The 21,666-nt window shown below is 40.3% G+C and overlaps 1 protein-coding gene across 1 annotated transcript in view; it reads left to right on the top strand.

Annotated features, from left to right (window-relative positions):
• Kcmf1 (potassium channel modulatory factor 1) overlaps positions 1–21,666 on the top strand; it is an 88,910-nt gene that overhangs the window by 47,504 nt on the left and 19,740 nt on the right. The window contains exons 2-4 of the mRNA XM_069989111.1: positions 4,169–4,336; positions 10,017–10,156; positions 21,549–21,650. Coding sequence (XP_069845212.1) covers positions 4,169–4,336; positions 10,017–10,156; positions 21,549–21,650 — 410 coding nt within the window. The remainder of the gene's footprint in view (positions 1–4,168; positions 4,337–10,016; positions 10,157–21,548; positions 21,651–21,666) is intronic.

The raw sequence follows: 21,666 nt of genomic DNA on the forward strand, positions 1-21,666 counted from the left end.
GTAATATCATAGGAATTCGACACATTGAGGTTGCTCAACATAGTTCTGGGATGTACATTTCCACCAGTATGATCGAAGTAGCCCCCTTTTTTTTCTTTACTAGAACTTGATATGTAACTTTTTGCCAGATATAAAAATATAGCTCGTTTTTATTTGTACCTTTTTGATAAGTAATCTGAGCATCTTTTCATACAATTTGTGTTTGTTCTTTGTAGTGCTCATTGACAGTTTGTCCATTTTTCTACTGTATATAGGGTCATTTTGCTATTGATAGATTAGAAATATTGAGCTGTTCTGAATATAAAATTTTTTTCTGAATATAAAATTTATTATGTATGTCATGCATAACACCAGTTATGGGTCTTGTCTTTTTAGTCACTCAAGTGTTAAAAGATAAAAAGTCCTATGTGTAAACACTTGCCAGTACTGGAGCTTGAACTCAGAGCTTATCTTTTTTTGCTCAAGGTCATTGGCTCTACCACTTATACCATGCCTTCAGTTCTGGCTATATGCCAGTTAATTGGAAATATGAGTCTCCAGATTTTGTCTGCATAGGCTGCCTTCAAACCAGGATCCTCCTGAATAACTGGGATTAATAGGTACTAGCCACCATCACTCAACTGAAAGTCTTAATATTAGAGTGTTTTAAGTTATCTCTATAGTTTGGATTGTATGCTATATGCATGTTTGAGAGAGAGATTGATTTGAGAAATTATTTCCTGGGTTTTTGTTTGTTTGTTTGTTTTGTCAGTTGTGGGGCTTGTACTCTGCTCCTGGGCAAGCACTCTACCACTTGAGCGGTTTTCTGGTAGTTTATTGGAGATAAGAGTTTCAGGACTTTCTTGCCTGGGCTGGCTTCAAACCACGATCCTCAGATTTCAGCTGCCTGAATAGCCATGATTTCAGGCATGAGCCACCCAGTGCCCGGCTTTTATTTCCTGTTCTGAGCATATAAAATACCATCCTAAACTGTATTCTGTTATCAATTGTTTTTTATTTTCCTTTTGCATTTTTCTTTAAACCATGTGAAATTGATTTTTGTATATAGAGTATAGGGAAGAGATCCAATACTATTTTTCTTTGTACAGACTATGACAGTTTACACTGTGCTCCCTCCTTTCCTGTATTTATTTCTGTAGTTTTTTTGATATGCTCAAGTCCATCCTTCCATCTTACTTTTCTTTAGAAGTCTCTTGACTGATCTTGGCTTTTTGCAGCTTGCCTAAAAGTTTGCTCAACTTACCATGTCATAAAAAGATTCTTTGTTGATATTGATTAAAATTATGTTAAATCCACAAATGAATTTGGGGAGAAATTAGTTTTATTATGAACTGTCCTGTTTATGAACCTAATATTTCTATATTTTAAGTCCTTTAATGCCTTCTTTGAATATACTTTTTATTTGCTTCATAAAGGATTTCATAGGCATTTTGTTCATAGTCATTTTTTTAATGCTGTTGCAACTGGCTTTTGTTTTGTTTTTGGTATGTCCTGCAGCTTGAACTCAGGGCCTTGGCACTGTCCCTGAGCTTTTTTGCTGAAAGCTAGTGCTCTACTACTTGAGTCACATCTCCGCTTCTATCTTTTTTGGGGGGGAGGGGGGATTTCCGGTCATGGGGCCTGAACTCCGGGCTTGGGCACTGTCCCTCAGCTCTTCAGCTCAAGGCTAGCGCTCTACCACTTGAGCCACAGCGCACTTCTGGCTTTTTTCTTTTTGCTTATGTGGTGCTGAGGAATCGAACCCAGAGCCTCATGCATGCAAGGCAAGCGCTCTACCACTGAGCCACCTTCCCAGCCCCTCCACTTCTATCTTTTTGGTAGTTAATTAGAGATAGTCTCATGATGGATTTTCCTGTCTGGAATAGTTTAGAACCATAATCCACACATCTCAGCTTCCTGAGAACTTAGTATTACAGGTGTGAGCCACCAGCACCTGATGAAACTGGCTTATTTTTTCTGGTGTAAAATTCATTGTTTTTATGTCTTGTATTTACAAATCCATGGCATTAAGTACACATACATTGTTATTAACCATTACTAACTATCTACAATGGGTATCATCACAAACTGAAACCCTACACAATTAACCAATTCCCACCTTTCCTTGTCCCTTGGTAACCAGTATTTTACTTTCTCTCAGTTTGACTGATGTAGCTTAAATCATAAATTATTTTTGCTCTAGTTTTTTTTTCCCCTGAATAGCCTAAGGTAGCCTCCAACTCAAGTTCTTCCTGCCTCAGCCTTCTGAGATTATGCTCAGTTGATACATTTTTTAAAAATTTGTTCTGTTTTGTGTTTTTTGGTTTTTTGTACCATTTTTGGGGCTTGAACTCAGAGCCCAAGCACTGTCCCTGAGCTTTTGTACTCAAGGATCGCACTGTACCACTTGGGCCCCAGCTCTGCTTCTGCTTTTTTTGGTGTTTAATAAGATATAAGAGGACATTCCTGCCCAGGCTAACTTCAAACTTTGATCCTCAGATCTCAAGCTTCCTAAGTAGCTAGGATTATATGCATGAACCACCAGTTCCTGGCTTGATATATTTTCAAGGAAATAATTAAGTTAGTTTTTGCATCTAGCACCTTTGCTTAATACACAATTCTGATTCTAGTTGTACATGAGTTTTCTGCATAAATAAGCATGTCACATGTAAATACATGGCCTTTTCTATTTAGCTTGCTTGCCTGTTGAGTTTTAAATTTAGGGGGTTTTGTTTTGTTTTTACATAACAAGAATTGTTACAGGGAATCAGATGAAGTGTGATGCATGGCCTTAAACTTGTAATCCCAGAATCAGGTAGCTAAAGCAGGGGAATCTTGAATTAGAGGCTATCCTGATCTACATAGAGACCCTGTCTAAGAAGAAATAACAAATTTGGTGGGCTGGGAAGGTGGCTCAATGGTAGAGCGCTTGCCTTGCATGCATGAGGCCCTGGGTTCAATTCCTCAGCACCTCCTCAGCACCACATAAGCAAAAAAAAAAAAAAACCGGAAGTGGTGCCGTGGCTCAAGTGGTAGAGCACTAGCCTTGAGCTGAAGAGCTGAGGGACAGCGTCCAGGCCTAGAGTTCAGGCCCCACGACTGAACCAAAAAAAAAAATAACAAATTTGTATATGATACATATTTCTGTTATGAACTGTTGACAGCCTCAATTCTGCTGTCACGATTTTTATTTAAAGTGTATTTATTCCTTAGAAGTTTAGTCCTCTTAGGTAATACTAATTTAAGAGCACATTAAACTACATTGTTCACCCTGGCTTTTGGAACCATTTTGTAGAATTTGGACTACAAACCTATAAGAAAGCTGCTCTGTGGTTATGGCTTTTCGGATTTTTTTCCCCTGCCCCCACCTACCCTTGCCCTCCAAATACAGGTTGGGAATTCCACTAGAGCACTTTTTTTGCGGGGGGGGTGGGGGTCTGGTCCTGGGGCCTGAACTCTGGGCCTGGGTGCTGTCCCTCAGCTCTTCAGCTCAAGGCCAGCGCTCTACCACTTGAGCCACAGCGCCACTTCCGGCTTTTTTCTTTTTGCTTATGTGGTGCTGAGGAATCGAACCCAGGGCCTCATGCATTCAAGGCAAGCACTCTACCACTGAGCCACCTTCCCAGCCCAAGAGCACTTTTTTGTAATCCCTTAAAGGAAAAGATTTGTCTGCCCAGACTGGCCTCAAACTGCAATCCAGATATCAGCCTCCTTGACCTAGCATAGGATTACAGGCACAAAAAACCAGCAGCCAGCCTTAAAGCTGTTTTTATTGTTTTTGTGCCAGTACAGGGGCCTTAACTTGGGGTCTTGGTGCCTCTTGGCTTTTTTGCTCAAGGCAAAGACCCTACCACTTGAGGCATGCCTTCATGGCTGGGCTGGGCTTTTTGCTGGTTAATTGAAATTTCAGGGACTTGTCTGCCTTGACTTGAACCATAGTCTTCAGCTTTCAGCCTTCTGAGTAGCTTGAATTACAGGAATGATCATCAGTACCCAGCTTAAAGCTATTTTTGTGAGGTATATAAATCCACCATACTGCTGGAAATTGTTACTTCATTGTGGTGTTTCTAGTGATTTTGGAAAGGATATATGGAATTAAATCAACCCTAAGTGTTTATAAAAGTGAAACAGAGAGTGTACTTTTATAACTGCTAATTAAATATATTCCTTTTTAATGTTTTCAACATAGGTGTCAGCTGTGATGCATGTTTAAAAGGAAATTTTCGAGGTCGCAGATATAAGTGTTTAATTTGCTACGATTACGATCTTTGTGCATCTTGTTATGAAAGTGGTGCAACAACAACAAGGCATACAACTGACCACCCAATGCAGTGCATATTAACAAGGGTAGATTTTGGTAAGTATTCAGTGAGAATTTCCATGAATTATCTTTTAGAATTTTTTGCATATATGTGTAAGAAGTCAAACAAAATTTTCTGAAACCAACTATGTATAGCATACATCCAAATTTATTAAAACCAGAATGAACTTGTATTTGTCTCAATCAGTTTTATGGCCTCTTCTGAAAAATCCATAACTTACAAGCTATGAAATAAAAATTCACGCAACATTTGAAAGTATCTCAGGAAAGGAGTCAAATCAAGCAGACTGTTCTTGCTAATAGTATATAGTACTACTTCTTGCTCTGGTAACTAAAAAAGCAAATTGTGTAGTGTAAAAAGAGCATTGTTAGTCTGTTAGAAAAGCTGGGCTAGGAATATGGCTTATTGGCAGAATGTTGCCTAGCATGTATGAGGCCCTGGGTGAATTGAAATTCCTTGATACTATATAAACAGACCAAAAAAGAAAAAAAAAAAAGCTATAAATGTTTCATGTTATAACATCTTACTTAGCCATCACTTGTTTTTTGTTTTTTTGTTTTTTTTGGGGGGGGAGTTGGTTATAGCCTTTGTAGTAGGTGTGAAGTGGTATGTCAATGGTTTTGGTTTGCATTTCTGTGATGGTTAATTCTCATAAGCATCTTTTTTGTGTGTGGTTATTATTCACTTGTATCTTTTCTTTGAAGAAGTATCCAGATCCTTTGCCTATTTTTGAAATTATATAAGATGCATTATTGAATTATAATAATTCATGATATAGACATGTTCTGTATCACATGGGTAATTTACAAAAATTTACTTTTGGTTATCTGGTAGGTTTTAAATCATTTTTATAATAACTAATTTTTTTGTTACATGCTTTTGGTGCCTTGTCTTTAAAAAGAAATATTGCTTAATGTGACATATAGATCTTTTATCCATTCAGAATTAATATATATGGTAGAAGGTCAGCTTTTGCATAGGAGTATTCATTTGCTTTAGCATCATTGGTTTAAATAACTATGCTCTATCCTAGTGAATTTTGTGTGTGTGTGTGTGTGTGTGTGTGTGTGTGTGTGTGTGTGTGTGTGTGTGTGTGTGTGTGTGTGTGTGTGTGTTGGTCATGGGGCTTGAACTTGGGGCATTGGCTGTGTGCTGTCCGTGTGTGTGTGTGTGTGTGTGTGCGTGTGTGTGTGTGCGTGTATGCACGCGCGCATGTGTGTATGCATGTATGCTAGTCATGGGGCTTGAACTTGGGGCCTTGGCTGTGTGCTGTCCCTGAGCTTTTTCAAAAGCTCAAGGCTCACAGTCTACCATTTTGAGCTGCAGCTCTATTTCTGGCTTTTTGATGGTTAATTGGAGTGAGTCTCACAAACTTTTCCTGCCCAGGCTGTCTTCAAACTATGACCATCAGATCTCAGCCTCCTGAGTAGCTAGGATTATAGGTGTGGGCACCTGGCATCTTTGTAATCTTGTTCTGTTGATCTACATGTCACTGTTTATTTATACCAGTCCTATACTATCTTCATATCTATAGCTTTGTGGTAAGTTATGAAATTGTGTGGATTTCCCAACCATTTGTACAACAGAATCAATAAGATTTTGATAGGGATTTGTATAATCATCAAAATACTAAATCTAGTCATCCATAAACAGAATGTTTTTCCATTTGTTTAGATCTTTGGTTTCTTTTGACAGAATTCTGTAATTATCAAAATATAAGTTTGTGCTTCTCATTGAATGCATGCCTAAGTATTCTTTTTACTGTTGTAAGTGAAGTGCTTTTTTTAAAATTTAAGTCTCAGGTTATTCATTGCAGATATATAGAAAATTTTTATATGTAGACTTTGTATCCTGCAATGATGCTGTACTTGTTTATTTGATTTTAGTAGATTCCTTAGGATTTTATGTATTCCAAACTCATAAGATTGTTTTATTTCTTCCTTTCTGTCTGGATGCCTCTTATATACTCTGGTTATATCCTTCAATAAAATACTGGGTAGAAAAGTGGCAGAAGTAGACACAATGTTCTTGTCTTCCTGATCTTATGAGAAAGACATTTAAAAGTATAAAGTTTGTTCAGTTTTGGTAAATGCCTTTTATCAAGTGAGAAAACCTGTTCTTTATCCTCAACTATCCCAAATCTACCTGGCAAATCTTGTGCAGATAATAATGCTCAATATATATATATACATATATATATAATATATATATGTATATATATATATATATATATTTCCCTGGAAATTAATATGAAGAAACATAGTGAACATTTTTATTGTTTTTAGTTTTTAAAAAATTTTTTTTGTCAATTGTAGAGCTTGAGCTCAGGGTCTGGGCACTGTTCCTTTTGCTCAAGGGTAGTGCTCTACCACTTTGAGTCACAGCTCCACTTTTGTTTTTTTAGTGGTTAATTGAAGATCAGAGTCTCATGGGGACTTTTCTGCCCAAGCTGGTTTTGAACTGCATTCCTCAGATCTCAGCCTCCTAAGAAGCTAAAATTACAGACATGAGCCACTGTACCCAGCATTTATTTTTCTCTTCTAATAGAAGTGATCTTTTACTCCTAATTTGGTATTAGTTTTATGTTTAAAAAGTAAATACCAGTGCTAGAGGCTCATTTCTTTAATCCTAGCTACTCAGGAAGTTGAAATCTGAAGATGGTGCTTGGAAGCCAGCCTAAACAGGAAAGTCCATGAAAACCTTATCTCCAATTTCCACCTAAAAGTCAGAGGCTCAAGTGGTAGAGCACCAACCTTGAGTGAAAAGCTAAGGGAGAGTGCCCTGACCTTAAGTTTGAGCCCCAGTATCAGCAAAAAGAAAAAGAAAAAATATAAAGAATACTTAATTTTTTAGGTGAGATTCTTTCATAATGACATTTTTTGTAGGAGTAAAAGAAACATTGATGGGCCTGGCGCCGGTGGCTCACGCCTGTAATCCTAACTACTCAGGAGGCTGAGATCTGAGGATCAAGGTTCAAAGCCAGCCCGGGCAAGAAAGTCCCTGAAACTCTTATCTCCAATAAACCACCAGAAAACCGGAAGTTGGGCTGTAGCTCAAGTGGTAGAGCGCTAGGCTTGAACTGAAGAGCTGAGGGACAGTGCTCAGGCCCAGAGTTCAAGCCCCACAACTGACCAAAAAAAAAAAAAAAAAAGGAAAGAAAGAAAGAAAGAAACTTGATGGATTTCCGAAATGATTTTTTTTTTTTTTGTCATGGGTCTTGAACTCTGGACTTGGGCGTTGTCCCTGTGCTCTTCAGCTCAAGGGGTGTGCTCCACGGCTTGAGCCACAACGCCATTTCCTGTTTTCTAGTGCTTTATTGGAGATAAGAGTCTCACAGACTTTCCTGCCCAGGCTGGCTTTGAACCCCAATCCTCAGATCTCAGCCTCCTGAGTAGCTAGGATTACAGGAATGAGCCACCGGCGCCCGGCTCCTAAATGATTTCTAGTGTGTGCAAAGCATTCATACAGGCATTTAGTGCTCTAAGAAACCAAACAGGTTTGCCCTAGAGGAAGAGAGACATGGAGATTGGCCTTCTGTGCAATGAAGGTTGCTGAGGCTCTGACCCAATGTATCGTAGAGGAACTAACCCTGTGCCTCCCATTCTGATCACCCTTTCATTCCAACAGTGAATCTATTAGCACAGATGTAGTTAATAATCCCTTTTCTATAAATGTGTGAGAACAGGACAGAACAGTGGTTACAGGCAGGTTACTTTTGCATATAGCCTAACGGCTAACAGAAGCAGAGGCTTTAGAGGGTTAGCAATAATATGACTAAAGGTGCCAGCAATATGTAAAAGCGCAGAATCCTCTAGGATACCAGTAATATCCTACAGAGTTCATGTTTTCTTTGAATGCTTATTTAATTTTTACTTAGTATTTTGCAGAAATCTTTTTATTTTTCAGTTATGGGGCTTGAACTCTGTCCTTGAGCTTTTTTGCTTTATGCTAGAACTCTACCACTTTGAGCCACAGCACCACTTCAGTTTTCTGGTGGCTAATTAAAGAGTATCACAGACTTTTGAACCATAATCTTCATATCTCAGCCTCCTGAGTAGCTAGGATTACAAAAGTGAGCCACCAGCACCCAGCTAATAAATAATTCTTTGAGGTGAAGTGGCATAACATAGTAAATGTACTTTGACTTTTCTTGATGTGACCTATAGAGAAAAATAGGGTTATTCCTGGAGAGATGTTAATGAGGCAAAAACATTCTTTACACAGACCATAATCCATTGAGTAATGTGTTATAGTCATATTTAAGTTTGTATCACTGGAACTGAATACCTAGGAATCCTTCCTGCTGTAAGAATAGTATGGTATATAGACAAGTAATTCCATGTAGGAGCTGGCATATTGACTGTGGTCATCATTCTTTCCCTCTGTAAACTGTGTCCTTGTGTATAGAATGCCTTTTTTTATTCTTTCTGTTGATATTAATGTTGTCACTGTATATAGAGAGGGAAAAAAGTTACAATAAAATTGGATACAGTTGTAGAATGACCATTTTCAAAATTAAAGATTGTCAGCTTTCAGACAGTGTGACAAAATACTTGAAATAATCAATTTAAAAGGATCTACTAGCCAGGCACCGGTGGCTCACACCTGTAATCCTAGCTACTCAGGAGGCTGAGATCTGAGGATCACGGTTCAAAGCCAGCCCCGGCAGGAAAGTCTGTCAAACTCTTATCTCCAATAAACCCCCAGAAAACCGGAAGTGGCGCTGTGGCTCTAGCGGTAGGCGCTGGCAGGGACAGTGCCCAAGCCCAGAGTTCAAGCCCCAAGACTGACATAAATAAATAAATGAATAAATAAATAAATAATAGGATCTATGTGCCAGTGGCTCACACCTATAATTTTAGTTCCTCATTCCTTAGGAGGCTGAGATCTTAGGATTACAGTTTGATGTGAGCCTGGGCAGCAAAGTCCATGCATCTCTTTATCTCCAACTGAGCTATGGTTTACGTGGTAGAATGCTAGCCTTAACCAAAAAAAACCTTAGCAACAGCTCCCAGAGCCTGATTTCAAGCCTCTTACACACACACACAGATTGTTTTAGACACACACACACACACACACACACACACACACACACACACACAGAGAGATTGTTTTAGATGACAATTTTTGAATTTTCATTCCATGATTGTGTGGCCCTGTTGTGTTGAGTCTCTGGTGGGATACTACATTATAGCAGGAACCCATGACAGAGGAAGGTTGTTGTTTACCTCATGGTAGCTGGAAAATAAAGAGAGGAGTCTTTAGCTCCCATTTACTGCATAAGAAGCACAAAATGTTTCTCCTTTCCTGTTTCTCCCTTAACCCTGCTATACTAAATTCTTGCCAAAACTTAAAAAGAGGGAGGGTGGGGGGAAATGAAGAGAAAGGAATGGGTTAAGGTCCCAATATCCTCTTCAAGGACACATCCCTAATATTTTAACTTCTTCCAACTAGACCCTACTCTTTTTTTAAATTTCCACCACCTCCCAATATGCCACAAACTGAACTTAAGCCTTTAACATTGGGGCTTTGAAAGATACTTCAAATAATGGGGAATTGGGGTAGTGAGAGGTACTTAAGACCTTACTTAACAAAGGGAGACATTGACGGATTTTTAGGTCCATTTTTTTACTTTAGATTTTTATACCTTATGATTTTATTTTGTACATTTAGAAACTGAATTGATTCTCAATACAATACCACTTTATTTTTCAGATTTATACTATGGTGGGGAAGCTTTCTCTGTAGAGCAGCCACAGTCTTTTACTTGTCCCTATTGTGGAAAAATGGGCTATACGGAGACATCTCTTCAAGAACATGTTACTTCTGAACATGCAGAAACATCAACAGAAGTGGTATGTAGAATAGTCTTGATCTAAAATGTTGTCATAAAGTATGTTTTTCCTAATCTTGACAAAGCTAGGTAACTTTATCATCTACATCTTGCTTAGTATACTGATGTCATTTGTATAATAATTAAAATTATTTTACAAAATCATTTTCAGTTCTAGGATGCTGCATTGTATAAGATACTTGTTCACACTAGCTTTTGCCCTCTTACTGAGAGTAGTACAGCATGAAGTCTTGACCTTTTTAAACTACTTTTGCTATTGCTTGATGCCTAGTTTTTCTTCTATAAGGAACTTTCACACCAATTCTTAGAAATCTTTGGTTGTCAGCCAGGCCCCAGTGGCTCATGCCTATAATCCTAGCTACTCAGGAGACAGATCTGAGGATCACAGTTGAAAGCCAGCCATGACAGGAAAGTCTGTGAGACTCCAATTAACCGCCAGAAAACTTAAGTGGAGCTGTGGCTCAAAGTAATAAAGACTAGCCTTGAACAAAAATTGCTCAGGGACAGTGCCCAGGACAGTGCCCAAGCCCCAAGCTCAGACCCCATGACCGCCAAAAAAAAAAAAAGAAGAAATGATAAATATACCCAAAAGAATCTCTGAGGGGGCTAGGAAGATGGCTTAGTGGTAGAGTGCTTGCCTTGCATGCGTCCGATTCCTTAGCACCACATAAATAGGAAAAAAAGCCAGAAGTGGTGCTGTAGTTCAAGTGGTAGTACCTAGCCTTGAGCTGAAGAGCTGAGGGACAGTGCCCAGGCCCAGAGTTCAATCCCCACTACCAACCCCCCCCCCCAAAAAAAAAATCTGAGGAAATGAGTGGTGTGAAGCTCAAGATAGTGATTCTGTAGGGAAGAACAGATGGAGGTAGGGAGGAATGCATATAAATGGCTAGATAGATGGATGCATAGGTAGGTAGATATCTGTATAGTAACTATATCAGGCAGAGCCAGATCCAGAGTCAGCTCTTACTCTTTCCTACTGGCAATAATTGATAAAGTGATGAATTTGGAGACTTTTGGCACAGTTGCACACATATCAACAATTAAGTATACTGAAATCCAGAAAAATAAACTAGCACTCTCAAGGACAGGCAGATGTTTGCATTTCACCTAGAGGTCTTGTGAGATCCAGAGTCTCTACTTAATTTGGCTATATCTCTTCTGTCTGGAATAGTGCAATGTCACCTTTGTTCCCATGGACACTGCCAATTTGTGCTTTCTAAAATGTCATAAAGGATTTAGAGTTCAGACAATTGGTAAATTTACTTTCATTAGTCTTTAAAACAAATTTTTCTGTCTACAGGTCAGGAATGGTCTTACCTTCTTCTAGGGAAGCCTGTTGTTCCACTATACTTCTACTCTTGTTCTTTTGTTCTGTAAAATAACTTGGCTTCCATTTGGTGCAGTCTACAATAACAACATAAAGAGGCCTGATTCCTTGTATCACCATCCCAATAGTGTAGAAAACTTACTTATTTTACTTTTATTTAGTTTCTGTTAAGTTTGGGTCCTTATTACCTAGATACAACAAGGCAAGAAGTAGAGTGGGATGAGTTTCCCTTATTGTAGAGTAGATTAGTCTTTAGCCAGTAAGCTTAGTATATGTAACCAGTAGGCCTATAAGTAGGCAAGACAAGTACCTTGTTTTAATATCCAAAATTGGAGATACACTGGAAAGCTAACTCCAGTGAGTGAAAATCAAGTTACTAATTTTTTAAATTAAGAATCAGAAGCTGGGTGCTGGTGGCACAGGCCTGTAATCCTAGCTGCTCAGGAGACTGAGATCTGAGGATCTCTGTTCAAAACCAGCCCAGGCAGGTAAATCCATGAAACTCTCATCTCCAATTAACCACCAGAAAACTGGATGTGGCTCAAAGTAGCAGAGTGCTAGCCTTTAGCAATAGAGCTCAGGGACAGTGTCCAGGCCCTGAGTTCAAGTGCCACTACTGACCCAAAAAAAAAAAAAAAAAAAAAGAATCCAGCACTGGTGACTCATGCCTATAAATCCTTAATTACCCAAAAGACTGAGACCTGAAGATTGCATTTTGAAGCCAGTCTAGGTAGGAAAGTCCATGAGATTTTTTTTTTTTTTTTTTTGTCGGTCATAGGGCCTGAACTCTGGGTGCTGTCCCTCAGCTCTTTACCTCAAGGCTAGCACTCTACCACTTGAGTCACAGTGCCATTTCTGACTTTTTCTGTTTATGTGGTGCTGAGGAATCGAACCCAGGGCCTCATGCATGCAAGGCAAGCACTCTAACACTGAGCCACCTTCCCAGCTCCTATGAAATTCTTATCTCTACTTAACTACCAAAAAGCTCGTGTTCTGTTCTTTTTCCTGAAAGTAAAGAGCCAGTGGCTCATACCTGTAATCCTAGCTATTCAGGAGGCTGAGATTTTAGGATTGCAGTTTGAAGACAATCAGGGCAATTAACAACTCAAAAACAGAAGTGGTACAATGGCTCAAGTGCTAGAGCGCTAGTCTGGAGCGCAAAGAGGCTCAAGTACAGTTCTCTGGAGCGCAAAGAGGCTCAAGTACAGTTCCCCGGACCTGAGTCCAACCCCTACAACCATCCAAAAAAAAAAAAAAAAAGATTCAATATCAGGTTGCATTCCTCTATACCTGATATATAATTTGGAAATAAGTACCATTTCCAAATGTTTTTGTGGTCTGCCACCCAAAAGTAGTATTTAGTTATTTACTTACATTAAGTTGCCAGGCTTTTGGCTCCCAGCCCAAGGCAGTAACCATTTTAGTTTTCCATATTGGTTTTCTGGAATATTTCAAGGATTTCTCCTTCCTTTTAAACCTTAGTGTCTTTTTTTAATTGTTGTTATAAAGATTTATACAGAAGGGGTTACAGTTACATAAGTCAGGTAAAAAGTACATTTCTTTATTGGACAACGTCATCCCTTCCCTCACTCTCCCCATTTTCACCTCCCATACCCACCCACAAGTTGTATATAGTTCATTTTCATGATTTTTGTTTGTTTGATTGAGTGGTTGGATTTTTTTTTCTTCTTTTTGTAAGGGGGTGTTGTGGGCTTGAACTCAGAGCCTGGGTGCTGCCCTGTTCCTGAGCACTTTCGCTCAAGGCTAGAGTTCTACCACTGGGAGCCACAGCACCACTTCCAGTTTTCTGGTGATAATTGGAGATACAGTCTCATAGACTTTCCTGCCAGGGCTGGCTTTGGAGCACGGTCCTTAGATCTCAGCCTCCTAAGTAACTAGGATTACAAGCATGAGCCACCAGCGCCTGGCTTGTATAGTTCATTTTCAACAGTATCTAGTGAGTACTATTGCTATATTTGTTTACCCTTTGTCTCTCCATTTCTGCACCTCCCCTTACACTCCTAAAGACATATAAATGAACAAACAGAACAAAAAGGAATGAAAATAAAAACAAAAAAGAAAAAAACCTCGTTTTCATTTCCTAAAGTAGTTAACCCTTAGTCTTTGAATGATTAACACATCTGCCTCTTTACCTACTGTTAACACACCCAGACATTTCAAAGTGAAAAACAGCAAGTAAAAATGTTTAATGTAAAGGTATAGAATTTTCTTATTGATTATGTGGGTTGGGTCCTCCATCCAGCACTAATATTCACCAAGCAGACTAAAGTATGCTTACAGAGTAGTGGCCATGCTGAAGGATTGGTGACTGCCAGACAGGCCTCTCTATACATATGTATACATATTATCAACTCTGATATGTTAGTTACATGAAAATGTCAGTATTGCCACACAGTATTTTGCCACTTGTAGTAAATCAGACTTTTCTTTGTATCACAGCAGTGTTCAAGAGTGAACCATATCATTTTGGTAGACTATTATATTCACATAGCTATATCTATATCTCCTTTTCTATTCCTCTTAATGTTTGGTTTTCTAAGTGCTATCTTGATTTTTGTTGAGTTATTTTGTTGTTTTTTTTTTTTTTTTCTCAGTCATGAGGTTTGAACTCAGGACTTGGGCTTTTGTGTCCTTGAGCTTTTGTGCTCAAGACTAGCATTCTGCCTCTTTGAGCCACAGTTCCACTTCACTACCTTGCTTTACCTCAGTGTTACCTACATTTGTCTGCTAGACCACCAATTCATATATTACTGTATATTACTTTTAACCAAGTTTCCTTTGGAACATGTAGGATCCAGAGGATATATCACAACGAATATCATAGTAAGTGCTTGGAGAGCTGATAAAGTAAAGACTAATTTTTCCAACAATCTTGTTATCTGTCTTTCTGTCTAATGCATTTTTTATATATGTGTACTTGTATTTGTTTTGTTTTTGCGTCCTTTCCCAATGGAGCCAACAAAAGTTACTTGCTTTTTTTTGCTTATAGTACTGAGATTTTAACTCGGGCCTCCTGATTGCCAGGCAAGCACTCTTATGACTTGAGCCATGCCTCCAGCCCTTGTCTGTCTCCTTAAGATTAATTTAAATTAATTTTAGAGGCTTAGTTTTGAGCTGTGCCAGTGGCATACAAGCACTTACTCTAAGTGCCTAGGAGGCTGACACTAAGAGGATCACCATTCTATGAAGCCCAAGAGATTTTGTTGCCACAGAAGGAAGCCAAACACAGTGATACCCACTTGTGAACCATCAGTAACAAGAAGTCTAAAGTTGGTGGGTGCAGGACACAAAACCCTATCCTAAAAATAACCAGGGAAGCCAGGTGCTGATGGCTCACTCCTATAATCCTGGCTACTCAGGAGGTTGAGGTCTGAGAATCATGGTTCAAAGCCAGCCTAGGTAGGAAGTCTGTGAGATTCATATCTTCCAATTAACCACCAGAAAACGGAAGTAGACCTATAGCTGAAAGTGGTAGAGTGCTAGCCTTGAATGAAAAAGCTCAGGGACAGCACCCAGACTGAGTTCAAGCCTCACAACCAACAAAAAAAAATAAAAAAATAAAAAAAAGAGAGAGAGAGAAAGCGGGGCTGGACACATAACGTTGCAGTATCACCAACTTGGCAAGTGCAAGGCCTTGAGTTCAAAAACCCTAGTTGCAGGCTGGGAAGGTGGCTCAGTGGAGAGCGCTTGCCTTGCATGCACGAAGCCTTGGTGGGTTCGATTCCTCAGCACCACATAAGCAAAAAGAAAAAAGCCGGAAGTGGCGTTGTGGCTCACTGGCCTTGAGCTGAAGAGCTGAGGGACAGTGCTAAGGCCCAGAGTTCAAGCCCCACGACCGGACCCGCCCCCCAAAAAAAAAAGCCCTAGTTGCCTCCCTCCCTCCAAAAAAGGAGGCTTAATTTTGAAAGGATGAAGGACTAAAACCATATACCATAAACTGGGGGCATGGTTTTGGTAGTGGAGTGCCTGTCTAGCAAGCACAGAGCTATGGGTTCAAACTTCAGTACCGCTCCCCTCCAAAAATAAAGGGGGACAAAAAGCAGATAGCAGGCAAATAGGTAATTTTCCCCCCTCTTACAATCAGGATATAAGCATTTAAAAGCAAGATACATTTAGAAGAGGTGAAAAAAAGCCCTGAGATTGTGGTGACTCACACCTAATGTCATAGCTACTAGAAGGCTGAGTCCTAGAGGATTGCTGTTTGAAGCCAGCCTATGCAGAAAAGTCTATGCAGCTTCATCTTCCATTATCCAGCAAAGTAGGAATTTAAATAGGAAGGCGTGGCTCGACTTCTAAAACACCGGCCAGAAGCAACAAAGCTGAGAGCGAGCTCAAGGCCCTGACTTCAAGCTCCAGTACTGGCACCTAAAAGAGGGGGGAGGGAGAGAGAGTTGGGGAGGGAAATCTTAGTCCACTTCTTTCTAAATACTAATTCATCTGAGTTAACTTCATGTAACCCAAATATGGTAACAATATTATCTACTTGGTTTTAAATTGGTTCTCTTAATTTTCCACACCAGTTGTCAAACTGATTAATCCACCTACTCTAATAGTTTCCTTATGCTCTGTAGGAATAACTAGCATCTTGAGTCATTATGGATGCTGATTGGCAGATTCTTTTTTTTTTTTTTTTGGTTGGTCATGGGACTTGAATGCTGGGCTTGAGCGCTATCCCTCAGCTCTTCAGCTCAAGGCCAGCTCTCTACCGCTTGAGCCACAACGCTACTTCTGGTTTTCTAGTTGTTTATTGGAGATAAGAGTCTCACAGAGTTTCCTTCCCCAGGCTGACTTTGAACCTCGATCCACAGATCTCTGCCTCCTGAGTAGCTAGGATTACAGGCATGAGCCACCAGCACCCAGCTGGCAGATTGTTTTATTTCTCCCTGAACACCTTCATTTCTGCTCTCTTAGCACAGTTTCTGCAATGTACCTTAAAAGACTTTGAGTATCGAACTGAAGTTAATGCACAATAGTGACAATCTTAATTTTCTAATTTTTAACTCCCATGTCAAAAGTGCTTCTCTAGTTTGTAGAATATCTAGTTAGGGCATTTTTTTGGGGGTGGGGGTCTGGTCGTGGGGCCTGAACTCTGGGACTGGGCGTTGTCCCTCAGCTCTTCAGCTCAAGGCTAGCACTCTACCACTTGAGCCACAGCGCCACTTCCGACTTTCTTCTTTTTGCTTATGTGATGCTGAGGAATCGAACCCAGGGCCTCAGGCATGCAAGGCAAGCGCTCTACCACTGAGCCACCTTCCCAGCCCCTAATTAGGGCATTTTTTGGGGGGGGGGTCGGTTGTGGGGCCTGAACTCTGGGCCTGGGCACTGTCCCTCAGCTCTTCAGCTCAAGGCTAGCGCTCTACCACTTGAGCCACAGCGCCACCTCCGGCTTTTTTCTTTTTGCTTATGTGGTGCTGAGGAATCGAACCCAGGGCCTCAGGTATGCAAGGCAAGCGCTCTACCACTGAGCCACCTTCCCAGCCCCTAATTAGGGCATTTTTAATACACTTATTTATGCTTTATATGCTGTCTTCTAACAGTATATGTTTTTAGATGGCTTCTCATATATTGGATATATTATATATGCATATATTGGATATATATACATATATATGTATATTTTTAATTGGCTGATACTAGGGCTTGAATTCAGGGTTCAAGGTGCTTCTCACAATTGGTGCCCTACCATTTGAGCCACATCCCAGCCTGGCATTTTTTTGAAGATAGAATATCAGGGAGTTTTCTGCCGAGGCTAGCTTCAAGCCTCAGTTCTCTGATCTCAGCTAGAATTGTAGGCTTATCTAAGAATATCTAACTGTGCCCTTAAAGCACTGAAGCTTCTTCAGCTATCTTGGTTCAGTTCCAGTTCTGTCTCTGCTTAATCCAAAGGCCTGCTTAAAGGAAATATCTTAGAGAAAGATCTCTTTGGGTACTATTTTCTCTTTGGATAAAATGGCTTGGTCTGGGAATGTGCCTTAGCGGTAGAGTGCTTGCCTAGCATGCATGAAGCCCTGGGTTCAATTCCTCAGTACTACATTAAAAAAAGCCAGAAGTGGTGCTGTGGCTCAAGTGGTAGGGTGCTATCCTTGAACAAAAGAAGCTCAGAGACAGTGCTCAGGACCTGGGTTCAAGCCCCAGGACTAGCGCGCGCGCGCGCACACACACACACACACACACACACACACACACACACACTTGTATATATATGGCTTATGATACTGTAAAAATGAAGAGTCTCAACAATATGCTTGTTTTGTCTACAACTGAAACTTGTTTCTGTTTCTTTTAACTTTGTCTCTCTCTCTCTCTCTCTCTCTCTCTCTCTCTCTCTCTCTCTCTCTCTCTCTCTCTCTCTCTCTCTCTCCCTCCCTCTCCCTCTCCCTCTCCCTCTCCCTCTCCCTCTCCCTCTCCCTCTCCCTCTCCCTCTCCCTCTCCCTCTCCCTCTCCTTTCCCTCAGTTAAAAAACAAAGGAAATTTATACTTCCCAACATCTCCCAAAAGTTTCCAGTCTAAGCTGGGCATGGTGGTTCATGCTTGTAATCCCGGCTGTGCAGGAGATGTAAATAGGAGAGTTGTAGAGAGTTGTAGTCCAGACAAACCCCAAGCAAATTTATAATCTAGCCAACAATACAGAAATACAGGAGAAGTAAAATAAGTATATCAAACACAATCAGGCAATATCAGAGCACAGGAGTGATAAAGTCTATAAAACCTAAGTTCTAGGAAAGAGAAAATTGATAATATACTGTGACCAGGGAGGAAAAGAATGTTTAACCAACCTTTTGACATCTTTTAAGAAAGTCTTGAGCCTGTCTTGTCTTTTTCATTTACCCCTCAGGCACATTCCATTTTGGCCTTTATAGTTCTTTAGCACACTGTCATGTGTGTTATCTTTCAAGACCATCTTTGGGTTTTCTTGAGGATATTTCTCAAGTTGTGAGTCACAAAATAAAGATAGCTGACTGGGCACAAGAGAGACTGATTTCAAATGAGTCAGACTCTCAAGGATCTTCTTTAGTCATAGAAGATGAGAAGTTGTATTTGCTTAGGTTTTAACTTATCAGAGCCTAAGCATTGTCCTTCTGCAACTCACCTTTCGAATCTCATCTTTTGTATTTCGTCTCCCACTCTGCTGTAAACAAACAGTAAAGTTGGCTGGTGACCTGAATTTTACACATGGAAGATAATATTCACATATCCTGTCTTACCAATGGAGTAGGGCATAATCCTTAACATTAACTATGTTCCTGGGATTCCCTTTGGTCATAGCCCCTTTGCATCAGGCCTTCTTTTAGTGGCTTTCTTGATGAATTAAATTCTTCCTACTCCAAGATTTAGCCACCACTGTTAGACTATCTTCTAAAAGAAAAAGGATCTTGACTATTAAGGTTTTCTTTCTTCCTTTCTTTGTTTTTCCTTTTCTTCCTTCCCTTTCTTGTGCTGATCCTACAACTTGAACTCAGGGCCTGGGCACTGTCCTTGAGCTTTTGTAATCAAAGCTAGTAGCACTCTACCCCTTGAGCCACCACTCCATTTCCAGCATTTTGGTGGTTAATTGGAGGTAAGAGTCTCTTGGCTGGGTGTTGGTAGCTCACACCTATAATCCTAGTTGTTTAGGATGCTGAGATCGGAGGATTACAGTTCAAAACCAGCCCATGCAGGAAAGGATATCTCCAACAAACTACTCAGAAAAAGCAAGAAGTGGCACTGTGGCTCAAATAATAGAATGAAAGCCTTGAGTAAAAGAAACTGAGAGAGAGACACACACACACACACACACACACACACACACACACACACACACACACACACACACACACACACACACACACACACACACACACACACACACACACACACACACACACACACACACACACACACACACACACACACACACACACACACACACACACACACACACACACACACACACACAGAGCTAAAAGGACCGATGACATGGCTTGAGTGGCTGAGTACCTGCGTCAGACAGGCAAAATCCTGGGTTAAAGTCTCAGTACTGCAAATAAATAAATAAAAAGAGAAATAAATAATATTATAAAATAAAAAAAAAAAAGAAACTGAGAGACAGCATCCAAGCCCTGAAGGACTGGCATACACCTTTAAAAAAAAAAAAAAAAAGGTCTCTTGTACTTCTCCTGTCTAGGCTGGTTTTGAGCCATGACCCTCAGATCTCAGCCTCCTCAGTAGCTAGGATTATAGACCTGAGCCACCATTGCCCAGCCAAGATTCTCATTCTTCCTCTCCTTCCTTTCCATTTTGGTGATTCTGTTGAAACTACTATTTCAAAAATGACCTTCCCTCTGGGCACCAGTGGCTCACACCTGTAATCCTAGCTACTCAGGAGGCTGAGATCTGAGGATCACGGTTCAAAGCTAGCTCATGCAGGAAAGTCCATGAGACTCATCTCCAGTTAACCACCAAAAAACTGGAAGTGGTGCTGTAGCTCTAGTGGTAGAGCACTCGCCTTGAGCTGAAGCTCGAGACAGCACCCAAGCCCAGAGTTCAAGCTCCACGACTGACCTAAAAAAAAAGGTCTTTCCAATCAGGCCTCCTCTGAACTCTGCTTTGTACATATTGTGTTATTTTTACATTTTCTTTGTCTTGCTCAGTAGGAAGAACTTCCAAGTTTTTTTTCCCTTGAACTTGGCCTGGCCACAAATTCCTACCACACTGCTCATCTTTCTGAGAAATAAAGCTTCTTGAATGAGTTCCCATTCTGTTTGCCAAAATCGAATTTTTGAATTTAGAGAACACATTTGTACAGTAGTAACCATTACTGAACTTAATTTACCAGTCAGTGGATATAAGTTTGTACAGTTGCATTTTAATCAGGATTTTAAGGAGTGGAGAGTAAAAAACTGAGGTGTGAAATCAGAGCCTTGGACTTGTTAGGTAGTTGCTCTACCTCTGAGCCATGCTTCCAACCCTGTTTTGCACTGCTATTTATACGAGTACTAGGGCTAAATTCAAGACCTTATGCTCTTACTCAGCTTTTTCACTCATGGCTGAGACTATACCACATCTCCACTTCTGGCTTTTGGCTAGTTAATTGTAGATAAGACTCAGATTTGTCTGACTTGGCTGAATCCAAACTTCAACCTTGATTTTCAGATCTCAGCCTCCTGAGTAGCTAGAATTATAGGCTTGAGCCACTGGCACTTCGCTTATACTTGTTATTTTTGATACAGGGTCTCAATTTCTGTCCAAGTACCTAGACTTTAATCCATATGCTTTAGTCCTCCATCATTGCCAGAATGACAGGTATACACCGTTGTCCCCACCTTCCCTCCCTAAAATGGGGTCTACCAGACTTTTTTGGGGGCGGGGGGGTCCGGACGTGGGGCCTGAACTCTGGGCCTGGGTACTGTCCCTCAGCTCTTCAGCTCAAGGCTAGCGCTCTACCACTTGAGCCACAGCACCACTTCGGCTTTTTTCTTTTTGCTTATGTGGTGCTGAGGAATCGAACCCAGGGCCTCATGCATGCAAGGCAAGCGCTCTACCACTGAGCCAACTTCCCAGCCCTCTACCAGCCTTTTATGGCCAAGAGACTGACACTAGATCTCAGCCTCCCAGTAGCTAGATTACAGTTGTGAGCCACCTACATCAATGTTAGTTGAAAATTGACCCGTAAGGATACCTTGCTTTAGAGACTATAACAGACGGCTTATATCTTTCTTTATCACTCAAGAGTGGATTTAGCCATATCTATTGCAGAGCATTTTTGTAAAACAATCTTAATTTATTGTTTCTATTAAGGTATTGCACACTGGAGTTACCATTTCATAAATCAGATAATGAGTACATTTCCTTCCCTGTTGTATGTAACCTTGAAAAACTGTATTTTAGTTGTGTGGGAGCATTAATTTGCAGTAGTTCTTGCTTAGGTCTCTACTGCTCTTCAGTAGTTTAAGATCTACTACTATATTTTTGTCTGGTTAAAACTTGGTAATAGTAGAATTCTGATCCAGAAAAGTGTCTGACCCTCGTCCACTTATTAAACCTGCTTTCCTTACTTTTATTTCAGATTTGTCCAATATGTGCAGCGTTACCTGGAGGCGATCCTAATCATGTCACAGATGACTTTGCAGCTCATCTTACGCTTGAACACAGAGCCCCTAGAGATTTAATATCCTTACAAGTGC

Source organism: Dipodomys merriami, unplaced genomic scaffold (genome assembly GCF_024711535.1).
Source record: "Dipodomys merriami isolate MVZ:Mamm:240054 unplaced genomic scaffold, mDipMer1.0.p SCAF_37, whole genome shotgun sequence".
NCBI classification, from domain to species: Eukaryota; Metazoa; Chordata; class Mammalia; order Rodentia; family Heteromyidae; genus Dipodomys; species Dipodomys merriami.